A 19,728-nucleotide genomic window follows, 5' to 3' on the forward strand; every position below is an offset into this window, starting at 1 on the left:
AAGACTGAACAGGATCCCTGAGCTGTATGGTTGACATGAAAAAAACAAGGGCTTCCCAGTCACATTTTCTATTCTGTTTACACTTTTAAAAACCCATCTTCTTATTCATCTGGATAATGTTGGGGGAAAAAAAAAAAAAAAAAAAAAAAAAAGGCATGCAATTAAGAGGCTTTTTCGGGAGGAATTTTGCCTCTTGAAAATTTTTCACAAACACTAGTGATGCTTTCAGCTGGAAGGGCTGAGGGAAGAAGTAAGCCCACTGTGGAACCAGTGTTTTTGAAATAAACAAATGGGAGCTGCTTCCATAACAATAAAGGATGTCAGAAAATTTCACAGTAAATAATCCAGGGCATTTATTTTATATGCTGGTTCAGAAAATCCTTCTTTCCAATTTATCATTGGATAAGTCAGATAACTCTCCCTGATTCGGCAAATTCTTTTCTTTGCCTACCAGAACCTAAGAGACAAATAAATTTAGGCTTAATTTAATTTGTCATGACACCACTGATGGATTTTTAAAAAGCTAACAATGCCAGACAAGCTCGCTTTGTTAATTTCTATAAGTCTGCTTAAAATATGAAGACAAGGTGACAGAATTCAGTATTCTAATGGTGTTTAGGCAGCTTCTACACTTCAAAAAAAGAAAAAAAAAACAAAAGGAAGGGCAGGATATGGAAATTGAGGCTAAGCTTTCACAGAAGATAAATCCTCACTGGAATGGTAAGGCTGCATGACAAAAATAATTAATTTTGAGGACCTGGATCAGCCAGGGACCTCTGGAGATCTTCAGTCATCCTGGATGAGCCACAGGATTGTACCAGAACACTCAGGGCTTCAACCAGGCTGAACTTGGAAACCTCCAAAGGTGGAGACAATACAACCTGCTCCAATATGTGACTCAAATCTTATTTCATTCTATTAATAATGAAGTCTTCCATTACTCAGAAAAGCTTAGGCATCACTGAAACCTGAAAAAATTCTGTGTGCACAGTGCATCCCCCTGCCAAGCTGACCATGAAGTCAAGGCCACCCATGGAAAAAACCTAATCAGATTTCACCCCTTTGTGGTTCACAGATGATGGACAAAGCCACACAACCTTTCCACTCCATCTAAAGCAGCAGCTAATAACTCTATTATTATTGAAGGATATTGTCCTTCAAGCAGAATAGGGACAAGATGACACAAACTCTGTTAGGAGCCTTCACAAATAGTTGCTGACAGCAGAGGACACAATGCTCCAGATTCTGAGGACCTGTTTCCAGAGTTCAGTGTGCCACAGCTTGGTGATTCATACCCTGTGATCTGCACAGGACCTGCAGGCAGGACCACGAGATGAGACAAACTGAATTGGGACATCTCAAAAAAAAAAAAAAAAAAAAAAAAAAAAAAAAAAAAAAATCAGCAAAAAGTGAGGAAAAAATGAAGTTATTAACAATGGTACTGATGGAGAGCTCAAGTTTTACTAACATGCCCCAAGTGGCTCAAATCTGCCTTTTTTAACCAAAGTCTGATTCACTCTGCTCTCTCCCTTTGCAGTGGTCCAGCCTCCAGGCCCACAGATTCCACATGCTCTGAGCTGTCACAGGAGTCACCAGCTGTGACAGGGGTCCTGTGCATGAGCAACAAAATTAGGATATTCAGAACAGGTCAGATAAATGTTTATGCACCAGACCAGAAGCATTAACTTGCTGCATGCAAGCTTTCAGATTTGTTGGCATGGGCACAAGGGATACAGCCAAGACTTTCAGGCTTTTCAGCATCACAGAAATTCTGCCTGGGCACTTAGCACTGGAAACTAAAGAGAAAAAAAAAAAATCAACCCTCATAATTTTTCCTCTTCCTGACCCTATGCACATATGTGGTGAAGAATAGAAACCACATCCAATAACATCTAGATACTAGTGCCTCTGCTCAGTGAAAGGAAATTGAAATTTGAAAAAACAATGTATTCTTGCCCCCAATTCTACTTTTCAAAACAGTAAAATCAGTTATTATCTGAAATATTACAAACAATCAACCCCCAACCAAAAAACCAAACAAATAAACCACGACCAAAAAGCCCAAACAAAAACAAAATCCCCCAAAAAACCAAAGACCCCTCAAACCTAAACAAAATCACAGCATACACCAAGAATGGAAAACTTCATTCCAGTTCATTTAAAGCTACAAACTTAGAAAGAACAGCTCAAAAATCTTAGAACAGAGGATGTAAATAAGGTTATGTTTAATTCTACAAAATACCAGAATGGGAAATCTTTCCAAAACCTTCATCCTACCACCTTCACAACCATGACTTTTTCCAAGTGAAATTACTAGTCCTTAACACTGTTTAAACTGCTCATATCTGATGAGCAGACTAGTGACCAAACTTACATGACTGCCTTTCTCACCTCTACACCCAGCTCAGATTTACATATTCAGATTTGGGATAGCAGCCTGCATGGAGATTCTGGCACACTCCAAGTTTGCATGGCAGAAGTGACACAGCTTTGAGCTGAAATTACTTAAACTCAACCCTAATATTGCCAGCTACATATATTTTTGTGTAAATATAAACCCCTCAGGGTTTCTTCTGGTATCTCCTTTCCCAGACTGGTGTGTTGTTAAGACTCTCAAACCTGGGATTTCATCACTACAGCCCCCACAGAACTCCCCAGACTGGCAAGGATTTCCCCTTCTCCTCCCCAAGGGTAGAATGCATCATTTTCCCCCCTTTTCTCCCTCTCTCCCCCACTTACTTTCCCATCCAGCCATGCAAGATGCCTGGTCAGCTCTGTGTGAACTCTGCCTACGCTTCTCTAAATGCTAATTTAATTTGACAACTGAGCTGCTCATTCTCCATCTCCCCAGCGCAGCTCAATTTCTGATTGCAAAATCTGAGTGTTAAACAGGACGACCAACACTGTGGCTGGGGTCAGAGGTGAAGGGAGAGCAGGATTAAAACCAAGCAACCTGTATTTCCATCTGAATAAGGCCAGTGTATAATGATGAACCTGCTTCTGTTCCTAGCAAATAAAAAATATCTGGCTTTTCCAAAGCATAGGGGTGTCCACAAACACACAGGGCTGGATATTAGAAGAATCCAGGAAAAGGTAAGTATACAGGAAACTTAAATTTGTCCCAGTGTTCTAAATGGCTTGTCTTCTCACTTCCACAGCTCAACTCCAGTCAGCAACTTATCCCCACACAGCTACTTGCTCTCTCCCCTGAGCAGTGGAATGGGGGTCAGAATCAGAAGGGTAAAAAAGCTGCAGAATTCCTGGGGTGGGATAAAGACAGCAAAATACACACACACACAACCAAACCAAATCAAATAATCCATCCATTCACCACCTCCCATGGGCAGGCAGGTGTACATCCTCAAGAAAGCTGGGCTCCATCACTTGGGAAGATAAATCCCTTGAATGTGTGTGTCCCTTGCCCTTCCTTCGTATCCCCACCATTTCCTAAGCTGAATCACACAGTCTGGAATACCCTCCTGGCTGTGTCCCCTCTGAAATTCTTGAGCACTCTCAGCCCCTCACTGCCAGGGTGGTGAGAGGAGCAGAGAAAGGCCTCGTTGTGCAAACACTGCTCAGCAATCACTAAAACATCCCTTTGTGAGCAACACTGTGCACATCCAAACTACATCCTCCTGCTGTAATTTTCTTACAGTGAGCAAAATTATCTCCATCCCAGACAAAACCAGCACACTCACCATGGAGCAAAATTCCCAGGGATAAGAAAGGGACAAAAATCCAGTCCCTTGTATATTAACACTAATTGTTCCATGCAAGCTATGATGATGATGATGATGTGACAGCCACACAGAGTGAGTTTTTTTTCAGCTGGAACGAGTAATTTGATGACAGGCTTGCAGCTTCTCCACCTACAAACCACAATCATGCAAATAACATCTTACCACTGAGACACCTATTTATGTAAGCACGGGCCTAATCACTTACATCTGAGCCATTTAGAATGTATTATTAGGGCAGGATAAGGCTTATTAGGGAAAAACACCACATTCTAAAGACACCACAACCTTCAGCTGTGCTGCAAGGAAACAAAATTGCAGCATCAGTGGTTTCACTTTCAAAATCCAGACATAAAACAGCAGAATTCTGCACTAAAAGCAGCTCCATTAGGTAAACCTATTTTTCTTGCCACCCTACCTTCCAACAAGGTGTTTCTCTCCTCTAAAAGCACCAGTTTGTCTCTGCCACCTGAAAGCATGAACACCGTGTGAATCAAATGCATGGCTTCAACTCCCAGCCACATTTTGCATCAGAATGCTTAAATAACGTGACTCTTCCCAAAAACTGGCTTATCCCTTCATCAGGGATCCTCCCTGTTCTTCTCACCTGCACTCTTAGCTCCCAGCTACCCTCCCCTTTAAGCAGGGCAGGACTCACAAGTGGCAAAGGCCGCACTTTGATAAATCTAGAAAGCAACAGGTCATTTCCAAACGACCCTGGAGCAAACGGAATTCCGAGCTGGGATGACAAGGCTCCTTCTTGCCAAGAGCAGTGGATGGATTTACAAGCCTACAAGCCTATTTCCCACAGGTGGCCACAGCATAGAGGTAATTTCAGCAGTAACAGCTCTCCATCCTGCTGCCCCTGCCTGGGAGCAAAATCACCCTTGTTCATGGCAAACTGAGGTTCAGGAATGACCATTTGCCACAGGTTTTGAAGGGGAATTAGGCACACTTCAACTAGATTTAGAAAATTACTTTTTGTGTATTCTGCCTCCTTTCTGTTTGTACACCAGAGTCACTTACTGCAAATTCTGTGAAATGTGAAAAATAAGGCTATGTACGCATTTAGCAACGATTTCTTACTGCAGCTGAAAAAAAATTACAGCTTTCTTGACTAACAGTCATATTTAATATATTCCAGTAGCTTCTCATCTTAACCCTACTGCTCTTCCAAGATTGAATGTTCCCAGGTTTTTTCAGCTTTCCACAGGTCACAATTTATATTTTAGGACAATCATGGATCACAAATTACATGCATGGTCATAAAGCACAGTGCCATCAGGAACAGTTGTCCAAATGGACTGCAGCATTGCACCAAGAGATTCCTGCACAATCCTGCCCTTCGCCAAAGGGGAATTTGATATTTTAACATGGAGACAGGGGAAGCAAGCAGCATGTATGTTAATATGAAATATATGCTTTTAGGCAGATCATTTCTCTCACTTCAAGCAACACTGAGACTCATAGAAATAAAAATCAAATTACTTTTTTTTCCTCTCCACCTTTAAGCAGGAGGACCTCAGTGCAGTCAGAGTACCCAAGAGTACTCTATCACATCTGTGAGATGTATGCCAAGGTACAAACTGCTTTGCTTCTTTTTACTGCCCTTTTGTTTTGTAACCTCTACATCACCTCCCTCAGAACTGGTTTTAGAACCAAAGCACCACACAAAAAGCTACTGGACAAGCTAAAAGAAACAAGTAATTTCTTTGTCTTTGAAGTGCCCTTATACATAAATATTAGTTCTGTTCCCAAATACTCCATCCATCTCTTATTTATACATCCAGGATCCCACCAAAGGTTTGCTTATTCTCACTTCCCATTTGGCCCTGCCAAACCATTCCTTCATCACACTTGTAACTCTCTCAGGCATTTCCTTTCACACACACTGCCAATTCCAGGTCCAAACTCCTCACCTCTATCTATGGAGATCTCTATCCCAGGTGTTCATCACTTTTATTGCCCTGTTTCATATCCCACCCTGAAGACTATTTTCTGCCCCTTTTCCTATTCTGAAATCCTGTTCTTCCATCCTCTAGCAGAAGCTGGTAGTGCTCCCTTTGCAGCTGGCATTCTTTTTTCAATAATGAAAAGAAAGGGGGGAGAAAAAAAAGGGATTTAGAGTAAAGACAAGGGTGCAGGGGTGGGAAGAAACAAGCTTAATTCAAAGATATAATTAAAAATACGTGTCTGACTTTGGCAAGACTTTGAACAATTCTACAGCTACTGCCACACAGACACGTGGGAGACCTTGCCTTATTTTTTCATCTGTGGCTGCTGCACATTTGAAGTCAAATGCTTCACATTACAAGGACAGCAACCAACCCTTCCCCTGGGATGGCAAACAGCTGCCTGCTGGTGTATCTGGTTACTCCTCATCTATCACATCTGAAATCTCTTATCTCAGGCAGCAAGAATTTCAAGGATGTTGCTCCTTGCCCCCAGCACCACAGAGTAGTCACATTTATGTGTGGAGCCATATAAAAATAGAGAGATACCAATTTTGAAAGACACTTTGCACTCCAGGTCTCTGAGGCACAGCTGCATGACACAAAACCTTAAGGGCTGTTTTCAGTACCAGACCTTCAAGCAAATGGAAGCACACAGAAGGTAATGCTTTCTAACAGCTCACAAAGGAAAATGCCAAAGCAAAGGGATGAAGCAGAGGGAAGATCTTCAGCCTCTACCACTATTAATTATTCCAGACTACTACCATTATTGAAGAGCATGTATTTATCTTTATTAGTTTCACTGTAGTTTGGACAGGAAATGCCAGAGATGCTGGTGTCTTCATGAAAATGTGCTTTGTCTAGAACTGGAGTTAAACTGTGTGTGTTTAACATTTATTTCTCTTGCACAGGAGGAAACCAAGAAGTTTCATGACTGTTTTTTCCCCTCCCTCATAGGCCATATATTCTGCGAAGAAATATGACCATACAGAACTGGCACTTGACAATTAGAAGTCAGCATCATCAGCTACAGTCTGCAGACATAGGCATCAACAGCATTGATCAGCTTTGTATTCTCTGGTAACTGAATACTTAAATTTTCCCCATACATCCTTTAAGCACAGGTGGAATAAATCTGCTCTTCTGGATGGTTTAGTGAAGACAAAATTTTGTAAATTGTGGCTTCATAACCACATACTTGTGGTTATAGCTGTGTCAAAATAATGTTTTCAAAGGACGGTGTGTTGAATATTCTTGGCATCTCAAACCAGGCAGGGAAGAAGAACCAAAAAAGTTACTGACAAAGATGTTCTCCCCACTCCTACCTTATTTTTTCCATTGAACTAGAGAGTATTTTCAAGTGCAGAAATTCTAGGTTATTTTTGTGCACAGAGATGGATTTATGAGAAATCAGGAAAAAAAGAAAGATGTGGCTGCCTCCAAAACTCTATAAAACCAAATGAAACATGCAATGAAACCATGGGTGACAGATCCGCATACATTATTTGAGGACTTGACTTTGTGTCCCTGCTTGGTTCATTCATGCATGTTCTTGAAGTGAAGCTCAACCCAGCACTCCAAAATCAGTCACAATCTGACTTCAGGAGTGATTATCTCACATTCCTTAAAAGTTCTGTTAGTGTGGGGTAAGAACAGGGACTTTAATTGCTTGGGTTTTAGCTGGATTCATCAGGCAACTCTGGATGAGGAAAATGAACCACAGCATTAAAATGCAGCTGTAGAAAGGACTTAAGAACAGACAACTACAGAATTAATATGACTTCAGAGTAACTTTTTAATCCCAATTAAAAGTGCATCATAAATAGCTTTTGTCTAAGCAGATATTCAGAAGTTTTACAACAAAGGTAAGGACTACAGTACCAAAACTTAGGAAGAAATACTTTATTTTCTCAGCTACTGTTCAGAAAGCCCTGAGGAAACTGATCCCCAAATCCCTAAGAGATGTGCAGCAGAGAAGCTGAGAAGCACTCTGTGCAGACAACTCCCGGTAGTACTTGGTAGAAAACGAGGCACAACATACCTAGGCAGCTTGCTCAGGTCACACCTCCTCAACACCACATGAATTCCATGTATTCTTCCCTTTTGGCAGCTACTACAAAGAGAGACATGATTCTCCCTGGCAAGTATCCCGCTATTGGACAGGTAACAGTTTTTGCTAGCATGTAAGGTCAGACACCTGTTGTTCATCAGAAGTCACAAAAACACTGTTTCACTGCTGGAGAAAACGGGAACAGCATGACTAGTAAGGCTTCAAACACAGCAGCCATAAATCCCTCAGTCACTCAGCATACAAAGTTACAAATGAACAAAGCTACTAGCTTTTTTTTTTTTTTCTTTTTTACAAAGAACAAGCTCAACAGACTTTAATTCAAATACATTTATAATAAGTAAACATTTCAAAATCAAAATTGGAGGGAGTGGACTGAAACACCCAGACATTCTTGCTTTACTCTCCACCCTCCTAGAGAAGGAATGGTTATTTCTCATAGCAGTTTGATCAGTACAGAAGACTCCCACAAACTAAAAGCTTTTGTCTTAGTTAGGTACTAGCTATGTAGTAAAAGTACATTCAAGAAGTCCTTGTATCAATTTGGTGTTTTTCAAGTACCTGACAGCTGGTCCTTTTACAGATAACAAACAGCCTCTTTTGGCGTGCAGTGGTAAATCAAAATCCATCTCTCCCAGTTCACAGATAAACTGAGAATCCTATTTAGATGAAGTCTACTAGCTGACTCAGGTATTAATGTTAACTTCTCTAAAATGAAAACATTATGAAATACTTATTTCCTATTTAGCAGTATCACATCTCCTACTGATAGATTTGGGTTGTGCTACTGTTCACTTAGACAACATACAACTAAGAAATTTTGAAAGAATAAAATCTGAATAATTAAAATACACACTATCTGGAAAAATATCACAGATGTATAAGAATAGGAAAAAAAGTAAAAGGCTTTAGTACATTTCATTGTATTGTGCAGATAATATCTTTACAGACTATGGCCAATCAATGAAGAAACAAAATACAAATGTTTCAGTCTTTTTAGCTCTTTTTTTCAAGACACTTGACTTGTACTTTGAGCTTAAGTAGTAGTTAAGTAGTTAATCCACTGATAAACATACTCAGCAGAAAATAATTTTTCAGTTGTACCACTAAATCATTAAAATCATTAGTATCATTAGTTGTACAGGAGTTCAGTGCTGTACCACTAATAATATTTTTTCCTGGTTACTGTAGAGGTAAATTTGTAATCCAGGTAATTGGACTACAACAGTAGAAAAAAATCAAACTATCCCCATGTTGCATTCAGGTAACGTTGCACAGAACAGCTTTAGATTAAATTTACATTTGTCTTTATTCCTAGTATTACAATGATGGGCAAAATTACCTCTAGAAGTAAACATGTATTACAAAAAAAAAAGGATTGTTAACATTTTATGATGACTAAACAAAATAAAATGATAAGTACATATGGAAAAGTAAGATTCCAAACTCTGTAACTAGAGTTTATTTTTCAATAGAAAGTTTTGAGTGTCAATTTTTTTACATTGAAATAAATTGATAGTTAGCTTGATATCTCAAGTTTTGAACTTCTCTTCCTTATAAAGTGAATAAATCCCCAAAAGTCCTTACTTAACAGAAATAGCTTGAACACTACAATATACTCAAGAGCAACAGAACACTTACAGCTGTACTCTAAAAGCTGGTTCAACAAAGTTGGGAAGGTGAAATTTGATTTGATAAAATCCCATTGCAGCAGACAAAAAATGAAGCTTGCATTTTGTTTGCTGGCAGAAAAAGAATATTCAATTCACTAGAGTGCATATAACAAAACCAAACATGCAATCTATTGCTTTCAAAACTTTTACTGCAAGATAACATTAAGAGAACAGTAATTAGATATTTATATTTTTTTTTCCCAAAGAGAAAATATGTAAACAGAATAATAATTTTTTTCTGTATGTATATAGTTTCTCAGATCATTTCAGGGGGACAAAGGAGGGGGTGGTGTTTTTCAATAATCAGGACACTTTTAAATGTAATATGTTTTCATTGGAAAAAAAGAAAAAAGCCAACACTGTCTACTTCAGCATTAGACAAAAATACTGTGTTTCTTGCACTACTTTAACACAGCTGAAGAAAAAAACCCGAATACCTCTATTTTGGCATTCAGGATTACATTTGCTCAGATCTTTTAGATTTCACAAAGCTGCTATCCAGTGTTGCCATGAAATACAGACTGCAAAATCTATGTAGCACAGGCTACTTCCAACGTCAATACTAAGTGGGAAGGAACATGAAGCAGTGCATTACACTACATTTCTGGAACTAGTACAGTAAGAGTGAAAACCTAGAAAAAGTTAACCTACAGTTTATAGAAGGAACTAATTATCTGCAGAAGCTGAATTTTTGGTTGTATATATATATATTTTTTTTTACACTGTGCGATTTTCTGCATCTGCTAATTTAAAACAGACAATTAAAACTTGTTGCTTTCTTTGCTTTGTTTCTTATGTTCTCCCTTCAACCCACCCCCTATATGCCATACACCAAGCATTATGAATATAAGCCCAAATATCCTAGACAATCCAGTGAACAGAGTTAGTGTAATGCACTGGTGTGAGGTGTGAAATAGAAAAAGAATTCTCTCAGTCTTCATCGAAGTTCTGCTGTAGAAGAAAGTTGGCAGCCAGGTTTTCATTCTTCTCACAAGCGAAATATGCCTGTATCACAAGTCCTTCAGGAAATCCTAATGCCTTTAACTGAAGAAAAGAAACATATTTAGGAAGTACATTTTGCATTTTAGGCTTCTTTGTAAGTCTAGTGTCTTGAGATGACACTTAAGCAATTACTGCCTTTTTTAAAATAACATTGCTGCCTAGCTCAATGCAGACTTTAGTGAGTAAAAATTAAGGTGCTGCCTCTTTAGTAAAAAGGATCCTCACTTGGAAGAGTGATTGGATTAAAAAACTTGTTACTTCTTTAATGACACAGTAAGTCTAAAACAGACCTGGGTCACAGTATTGTCATGAAGTAATAGCACATTGCACTGCTGTAGAAAAAAAACCCAACTTCAAATCATGATAATTTTAAACAATTATACAAAGTTCCAAAGCATTTTTAACAATAAATTGCCTGGAACGAAAGCTCCCAGACTGTGATCTCTAGTAGGCTGTCCAGCACATCACATTAAGCCATATTTTCAATTGTTTATCTTAAAAAATTAACTACTTGGCTGCAGCCAAGACAAGTAAGCTGAGATCAATCTGGTTTTCAGAAGTCAAGGAATTAATTAATGTCTGGAACATAGTGACAACAGGGCATGAGAAGAGAAGAACTTATTACTGTGCCAAGGGTTTAGCCAACACTAAGGGCCATTCAGCAAATGAATTCTTGCTTTAGCCAAACGCAAGTACACTCGACTATTTGGAGATTTTCTTAAAATCCTCACAGCACCTGCAAGGCATTTCATGTATGGGGCAGATCAAATAACTGTGAGAAAAACTGTGTCCTATTATTCCTCACCAGCCATTCTTAGATTTTATTTCAGATCCACAAACACCATGAAGGCATCAGCTGCAATACTAAGACATTTCAATTTTGAGGTTTGTCTTTCATGGAAAGAGAAAGAAACATATGGATGTCTGCTGGGTTTTAGAACAGGTTGTAGAGGTAATAAAGCTCTACTGCATAAAATGGCTTTAAAAGGAAATGCAGCAGACTAGAGAAGATGACCTCTGAAGAAGTACATGGACAAATAATTTTATTGTCAATTTCCTCAAGATCTAGAGAACTGACATCTATTTTCAAAAAGGTATCTTCTCATGATCCTTACAAAAATTTTTGTTTTGCCAGATGAAAAAATACCAGATTGTCTTTGGAGTACCAAACCACTAGCACAGTATGACAAAATTCTTGCAATTTGTCCTGAGAAAAATCTCAGAGGCGTTGCTATCTATGCAAATCCATATTTAGTCAGTTACACAGTATTTATCAATGCAATATTACCATCCCAGAGTATATTTTCATGCTTAGCAGTATTTTAGAAAACTATAATTAACTAACTGTCATGGACAGACAAGTAACTGGGTAAAGTTTTGACTTCAACTAATCTACTTAACTTAATGAGTGTTCTTGCTTTTCAATTACTTTGCCACAATGCTCAAGCAGCCAGATCTTTGTACCTGGAAACCTGTCATGGCATGATCTAGAACAATACTGGCTGAGGCTTCTGCAAGAGCAATTACTTCCTGAATAATTCCTGGGGGAAACTCATTCCATCATCAATTATGACAGGATGGTCTCTGATCACTTAAAATGCTCTGCCTCTTCTCAGTGGGACTGATTTAAGATATTTTAGACTCAACTGCTATAAAGCAAGAGGAGATAGAATTTGAAACAAGGCTACAACAGCTATGAAATGCCAAGTATGAAAATACCAAATACAGAACTATTAAGTTAAACAAAGTTTAAAGCATGTCTTAAGCATGCACTGGAATCAACACCCTACAGCAACAAGAATTTCAAAGAAAAAAGGCTCACCCTTTCTATAGCTTCTTTTTCCTGAGGTGTTACTTGAATGTAGTTCATATGAGCATTCCCAGCATCTCCTATTCCTCCAGTGCTGGCACCATCGTCACTGCCACTTAAACCTTGGCGAGACTCTAGAACTGGCTCATTCAACATATGAATAAAATGTTCCTGGTGCTGGCTTATTTGCTGTGTTGCACAGAGCAGTAAAAGAAACACATATATTTAAATAATTTACATTTAAGCATGCCAACAGACAAGTAAAAATAACTATTTTCAGATAATTAAGAAGTCAAAGGGATGTGTAAAACGTGCACAGAAAAAAAAGTGTTAAATCTAACCATAACAAATGCAATTTTAATGTTTCAATTCGACTGGAATTCAACTGCAGTGATCCTTCCCCTCTTCCTCATCCCCTCTGCACCTCATATGAAGTCTCAAATTTGTATCCAGTATCATAGAAAACACATTCTGTGCAGCAACAACTGCTGAAAAGCCAGCAATAGAATGTTGCAACTGTTATTAGCATACTATAACACATATCCATAACATCATTATGGGATACATATTAATATATATCCCAGACAACATCAACATATGATATTGTAAAGCTAAATCAGAACTGGAAAGCATTATTTTCTCGCTTTAAGATCCACCTGCAGTAGCTGGGGGTTTTCCCGTCCAATTTGCTGTAGCAATGCTGGCAACAGAGAAGGATTTTGCTGGATAATTTGTCTCATCTGTTGGAACTGAGGCTGATTTCGTAAAAACTCAAGTGGATGTCCTGAAAAAAAGATCAGCGAAATGATATGTTTTTTAAAGTTACTGAGAATCTTAATTAAATACATACCTACACTGTAACTGTAGATAGGACATGAAAGTGGATAATACACCACTCACTGAAGAGTAAAAGAATTTCCTTTCTCACTCTAGCTTTAAGCAAAACTTCTTTATCTAAGGTTAAACAATGCATTTCCTTTTCACCCAGTCTTCTCTTAAGATCCAACAGCCTTGTCCTTATCTCCAACACTTTCCTCTGGATGCCTCATCTCTGGTTAATCTCAATCAGACACATCTACCCACTCCCTTGTATCTCAAGCACCATTTCTACCACAGCCTAAGACAGACCTTTCCTACCCCTTCATTAGGCTTTTTTAATGTATTTATCTATCTCCCTTTAAGAGGGAGATAAATGCATGATAAATACCCTTCTCTTCAGCAGGCACCAACTACTGTCAAAGTGCTGCACTGCTGAGTGAGGAGTCCTAGGTCATTTAAAGGTCTCTCCAATGCTATGCTTCATGACCTAATTTCAGGTTTCTCCCAGCTTCTGTGTGGTAAATATATTAATAGAGTCATAGTGGACAGTGCCTAGTCAGTCACAGTGTAGAAATGCAGAATTTAAGTGAGAGAAAACACAACCCCCCCCACATCTGTGGTCTTGCACTTAAGAATCCAGAATACCGGATTAAAGAAATTGTGCAAGTTCACTACATTTTTTTGAAAACTTTGCGCGTGACATACAACAAGCCACTTGTCCCAAGAAAGTGCCACACCTGGAATATCCATGCTAACAGCTCTTATTCAATTCCCTCTGAACAGCTCACGAGCACCTGGAACTCAAAACTGACTGAAAAAGAGATTGATTAAGTGCACATTGTTTATCACATCCTCTCAAGTAACAGCCTTTCTTACCTCCTAGTGAGCTAGTAGTCGTGGGTATGGTTGCTACTGCTGCTGCCACTGCTGAAGACTGAGATGCACCAGTGCTTGGTGGTTGAGGGGGGTCAGCCACAGCCTGATTATCTCCAGGTATCCCCTAAAGTCACAGTTCATATCATTACCCACAGAATGCTAACAGATATTTTTCAACTGCATGCAGTATTTGGGTTTCAGAATGAAGGGGGAAAAAAACCCAAACTTAATGCTTTCACTGCAAATACAAGGCAAGATCCTGTGAGTTATGCGTTTATAACTGACAAAGAACACTGTGAAAAGATTAATTCTCTTTTTTGGCAGGAAAAATATGTATAAAAAGGCAATAAAGCATGCCCTGCATCACTTCAAAACAGACTTTGTCTGATAAAAAGTACTTGCTTTGAATCCTGTTTAAAGATATTTGATATGAGTGAAAAAGTTAAACTAAAAAAAAAGTTACACTATGTTATACTGTTGAGCAAAAGTGACATTACAGCAACAAATTGCAGTACAAAATCCTAACTTAGATTAAGAATTCCATACAACTGGCAAAGAACTGAGAAGAGATACAAGAACACAGCTCTTGGGACCTCTTTCCTCAATGAAAAGTTGTCATTTACTGTATCTTAAAGGAGAAAAGGTTAGTATGTCGCCCAGCTTTAGCAGTTAAAAAAAAACCAAAAAAAAGTTAACTTGCCTTTATCTACTACATGGAAGCAACTTTATTTAGGAACTGACTGCTCAGAGGGCTGAAATGGACAAAGCTAAAACACAATTTATAATAAAACCTGAATGTAGGTTATACAACCATGATACTTCACTATTTTTCTCCTGCATGGAAATCCTTCAAGCTTCCTACACTAACCCTGCCTTCCTCATTGTCACTGAACTCCTGCACTAAGTCTGTCCTTTCAACCAACCTTTCTGAAGCCTGGAAACTTACTCGTGGGAGAGACACAAAGAATATTATAACAAAACCTGGTGGAACAGCCCAGAGAAGTTACCCAAATGAGGGTCACCCTTGAGTTGGGGAACCACAAAATGTAAAGAACTGAGTGAGTGGAAATACTACAGCACTACAGGGTAACCAGACAATGAAGAGGTTTGTCAAGCCTACCATAAAAATCAATGCAGGTTAAAAGTCCTGCTATAATATGATCTTCACATGGTATGTTCATCATTATACCTGAACAAAAAGGACAAATATACAGCTATTGTATACAGGGCAGATCTCAAAAGGGACAACTGGACAGGGCTCTGAGAAATGCTCTTTGCCTTACCTGTTTATTAAGAAGCACATCAAGGTATAAATCACCTGATCATCAAGTGCACATTTAAGCCACTCAGAAGAATAAATGCAAGATTTTCCTGTCATACACTTCATTACCTGCACATGGCTCAGCAAGCTTGCTACACATCCCTCCCTCCACTGAGGGGGAGGAAGGCTCCATTCATGGTGTAATTCTGAGGTAACTATCCCTTATCAGCGGCTTATAGAGCACTGATTAAATACCTTTTCCATCAAATCAGTCATTTCTGGCAATCCAAGTGTAATGTAACAACTTGGTGAATCTTATGAAATTACTAGTTGATTTCACCTATTCACAGGCATACGTCATCACTGCAATCTGTGTCCAGATCAAACAGCATGTGCTTGTTTAAACTTTTAAGTTTGCTCTTGAAAGGAAGGACTGTGTAAACTAGTTCAAATAAATTTACTTAAAAATTATTTATCACCTTGAACATCATCTTAATTCTTGAACACAAGCTTGAAGTATCTCTCTCCAAATAACAGGGACTGTGTACAGTTGTAATCAGACAATGCCAGTGAGGCGTATGGACCTTGCTCACACAGCTACACAACAGAATAAAGCATGGTATTAAACCACACACAAGCCACTCTGAATGCAAACACTGCTTGCACAGCAAAAAAGGCAACTGTTGCCTTATAGTGGATGAAACAATTGTTTACTGTTTAACTGAGTAGTACAGCAGTTTTTAGCTGACATTGCTCTCTGCAGGGCAATAATCACATCAGGTCCAGCTTCTGGACAGAACAGAGAACAAAATAGTTCCAGTTGAGAGGTACTTACAATGATCATCTAGTCCCACTGACTGACCAATTCATGGCTGACCAAAAGTTAAAGCCTGTAAAGGGCATTGTCCAAATGCCTCTGAATCAATGACAGACACAGGACATTGACCACTTCTCTAGGAATTATGTTCAGTATTTGACTGTACTCACACTAAAGAAATGTTCCCAAAAAATATCCAGACTAAGAGGCTGGTTAATGAAGAGATGACAAAACTCCTTCCTAATCAGAGGTTAGGAAATCCTTGGCTGAAAGAGATCTGAATGTAAATGCCTCCAAAGACGAGTCTGGGGCATAAAAGAATAAAGATCATCTTTTGCAACTCCTTCTACAACTACAGGTCACAGACACAGGATTACATCTGTAATCCTCAATGATCAAGCCACAAAAACTGAAGAGCTTGCCATCTGAACTAGGGAGAAGTAGAATCTTCAGGGCTCATCTGAGGAACAGCTGTGTTTTAATTACAGTTTAAGTCCTTTCCAATACCTTACCCTTGCTGTACCCGGGTTCTTTCAACCTGGAAAGTGTTGTTACACTTACAGATCTCAGTGTATTAATCCTACTCTCCAGATTATATAAAAGATAGTGCTGATGATAGTTTTCAGGCAAGTAACGTAGAGAGAGAGTCAAAGAACAGTGTCATCAATAGATCAGATCAATAGTAACTAAAAATAAACTTTTTCTTCTGCAGTAGGACACTAAAGAACATCTTCAGACCTCCCAGCACGTCTAGAACAGTTATAAAGACCATTTACAGCAAAAGGATTCTTCTAGAAGGACAAAAAGTCTTCCATATAATATGGTCTGCAAGAGCAAGACCATTCCTCCCTACTCCCTTTTCCAGCAGGAGGAAGAAAAAAGAAAAGGTATTTCCAGTGAAGGATAACATGAAACATAAAAGGACATCTTATATTAATAGACGGACCCATTTTATATACAGGACCTACGAAAGGACTAGAAATTAACTGCTCACAGCAGTCAATGCATTTGGCAGACATGACACGTAGCTCCATCACAGAGATATCCTATCTCTATTCTGGAGTTCCTGAACAGAAATAAACTAGAGGAATGAAATTCCAGAAACCTAATGCACAAGTATTGCACACTGCATAGGACTGCCACACATACAGCAGGCCCAACACTTAGGGGAGGCACTGAATTCATGGTGTATTTACAGACTGTAGATGAACAGTAAACTCAACATTTTTGCAACATGAAAAACAATGGTAGAACTTGTAGACTTATGACAGAGAGTTGGGAGATACTGCATTCACCCTTGCCTAGCCTAATGCTAGTTGGGAATTGAACTTTTCACATTCTTGCACTCCAAACATTTATTGTCAGTTTAAAATCTGAAGATTAAAAAGTCTTGGGAACATTAATGTAATGTAGGAAGCATGCCAGGTACTTGTAGTTGTAACTACTGAGGGGAAACTTCATTAACAAAATTAAAGTTTTATAACTGGAGGGTAAATATGCCAGATTTCTTATCAATCAATCAGAAATTCAATCCACATGTATTTTGCAATGATTAGGTCAAGATATCTGGCTGCCAGATTTTAATAAGGTTCAGATCTTTTGAAAGGAAAAACCTCATCAGAGAAAAAACTGTATGCCAGAGCAAAAATTAAATGTACTGGAAATACTGATTAAGCAACAATAAGACAGATTCTATGGCGGCTACAATTCACCTGTCAGAATAAGGTATACAACAAGAAATAATCCAAAAAAGCCCCTAAAACAACTCACAGGGTTTTCATTACAGTGAAATTACTCTTCATTTCCACTCATGTCAATGAAGTTCATTCAAACCTTCAAGCTTTATTTATCAAAGGAAAATTGTTTCTTATCTAAAACACTGCTGAAATGAAAAATGAAGAATGAAGATAAATTAAGCACTGTTCAAAAAAAAAAACCCTCTCAAACCTTTCTGTTTGCAAAGTATATTAAGAACACTGTGCATTATTAGCAAAAACAGTGAACTGGAACATAAGGAATGGTGATGATACAGATACAAAAGTACAACTAATCAACTAATGCTGTCACTAAGAGGTGACACAATGCCACTGAGCCAACCATTGGCAGTTAAAGCTACCACTGTAACTGGACATACTATACAGACATTCCCATATCAATCATATCAAAAAACTAAAGCAAAGAAGTGGCAGAGGTGTTTGGGATTATTTCAGTGTTCTCTGTAACACACCATGCCTGTCAAAATTTCAATCCCATCTTTCCAGGCAGCAAACGCCACTCTCAGTGACTGAGTAACGTTCAAAACAACACCAAAAAATCAAAGTGAAAGGTATTGTGTGGAGAGCAGAAACCCGAAGAACAAGGTGCAGGTAAGGTAAGTGCTCACCATCAGAAGGTATTCCACTGCTCTGTCAGGATTGTTGAAGCTGGCCCTCAGTGCTGCAATCACCTGCTCCCGCTCATAGCCCATGGACATGATCTCAGTCACCATGTTCTCATAGGACTGACCGGTCACTAGAAGTCACAGGACCACCATGTTAAGGGAATAAGATGAAAACAATCACATACACACGAATGTTTCAATGGGTAAGTGTAGTTTTTACCCGGATTTCAGTTGTTCATTGAAAATACTTCATACTAATACTTCATATTAAACATGCCCTGTGGCTTTAATTCCAAATATATTCAGTAGTTTCATTATGAATTTGATTGGAAATAGTGGAGGGAATGAAGAAAATGTAAACTTATACTGACAAAAGCAGTACTTGTGATACTTCTGTACTTGTAATTGAAATAATGTTCTCTCTTCAAGTTTTCATTTAAGGTCAAGGACATCCTCACAGCTAATATTCAATTCCTGATGTAATCAAGAGAAGTCTCCTGCAGCTTACATTTGGAAAGGTATTAATTTGAAATCTGCCTGTCAAATTGTTAGCCATTGAGGGTTTTCCAAATAAAACTTTCTGCTATGCTGTTGCTAGATAGATGACAATTAGTGATGACCATTATATTGCCACATAATGCTACGTGCTGGTGATGATCAAAGTAATTTAATAACTTGGACCAACTCAAATCATGCAGACCTCTAAGTTGGATCTAGGAAAGTCACTCAAGACTTCAGTGGGGGTTCAGGAAACCAAGTTATCTCATTTAATTCTCATCTCACTCAATTTAACATTTGACTAGACATCCATTGCAAACCCCCCACCTCTTACAGCAAAAATAGATGAAAACTGTCCCACACCTGCAGCAAACAAGACAAAAGCTACACACACTATATATGGAACAATTTAAGGGCAACTGTTGACTACACTAATGTCACTGTAAAGAAGATTATTATCTTTTTCATATAATTCATTTAATTTTCCTGCCTCAAAAGCAGACAGCAAGTATAACACTTTAAAAAGAGGTAACTATTCTATTATACATTATAGTCAGGCAAATCTTCAAGGTTATCTTCCTGAGGGGGGAGGTGGAGAGAAATACAAACAAACACAGGCATTAAAATATCTCCTTCCTTGGATAAAGGTATTCCTCACCTCAGTGAAATCCTAATACTGACTGACTCTGCAACTAGCAGTGACAGGAAAGCTAAATAATTAACAGCTGTCATAAAAAATAACTGATTAATAATAATAATATTTTTAAAAACCCAGAGGAAACAAATACAAAAGCTATTCTGTTAAGGCAAGTAAATTATAGTTAAAAGAACCAAA

General features: G+C 38.5%; 1 protein-coding gene across 2 annotated transcripts in view; it reads right to left on the bottom strand.

Moving 5' to 3' along the window:
* Positions 1-9,191: 9,191 nt before the first annotated feature.
* Positions 9,192-19,728, bottom strand: part of RAD23B (RAD23 nucleotide excision repair protein B) — a 33,850-nt gene continuing 23,313 nt past the window's right edge. For both annotated transcript variants that reach the window (XM_014883850.2, XM_088156471.1), the window contains exons 6-10: positions 18,399-18,526; positions 13,938-14,061; positions 12,899-13,026; positions 12,255-12,431; positions 9,192-10,474 (exon numbers count right to left, since the gene is read on the bottom strand). In XM_014883850.2, coding sequence (XP_014739336.1) covers positions 10,361-10,474; positions 12,255-12,431; positions 12,899-13,026; positions 13,938-14,061; positions 18,399-18,526 — 671 coding nt within the window. In that variant the 3' untranslated portion in view covers positions 9,192-10,360. The remainder of the gene's footprint in view (positions 10,475-12,254; positions 12,432-12,898; positions 13,027-13,937; positions 14,062-18,398; positions 18,527-19,728) is intronic.

Source organism: Sturnus vulgaris, chromosome Z (assembly GCF_052056855.1).
Source record: "Sturnus vulgaris isolate bStuVul1 chromosome Z, bStuVul1.hap1, whole genome shotgun sequence".
NCBI classification, from domain to species: Eukaryota; Metazoa; Chordata; class Aves; order Passeriformes; family Sturnidae; genus Sturnus; species Sturnus vulgaris.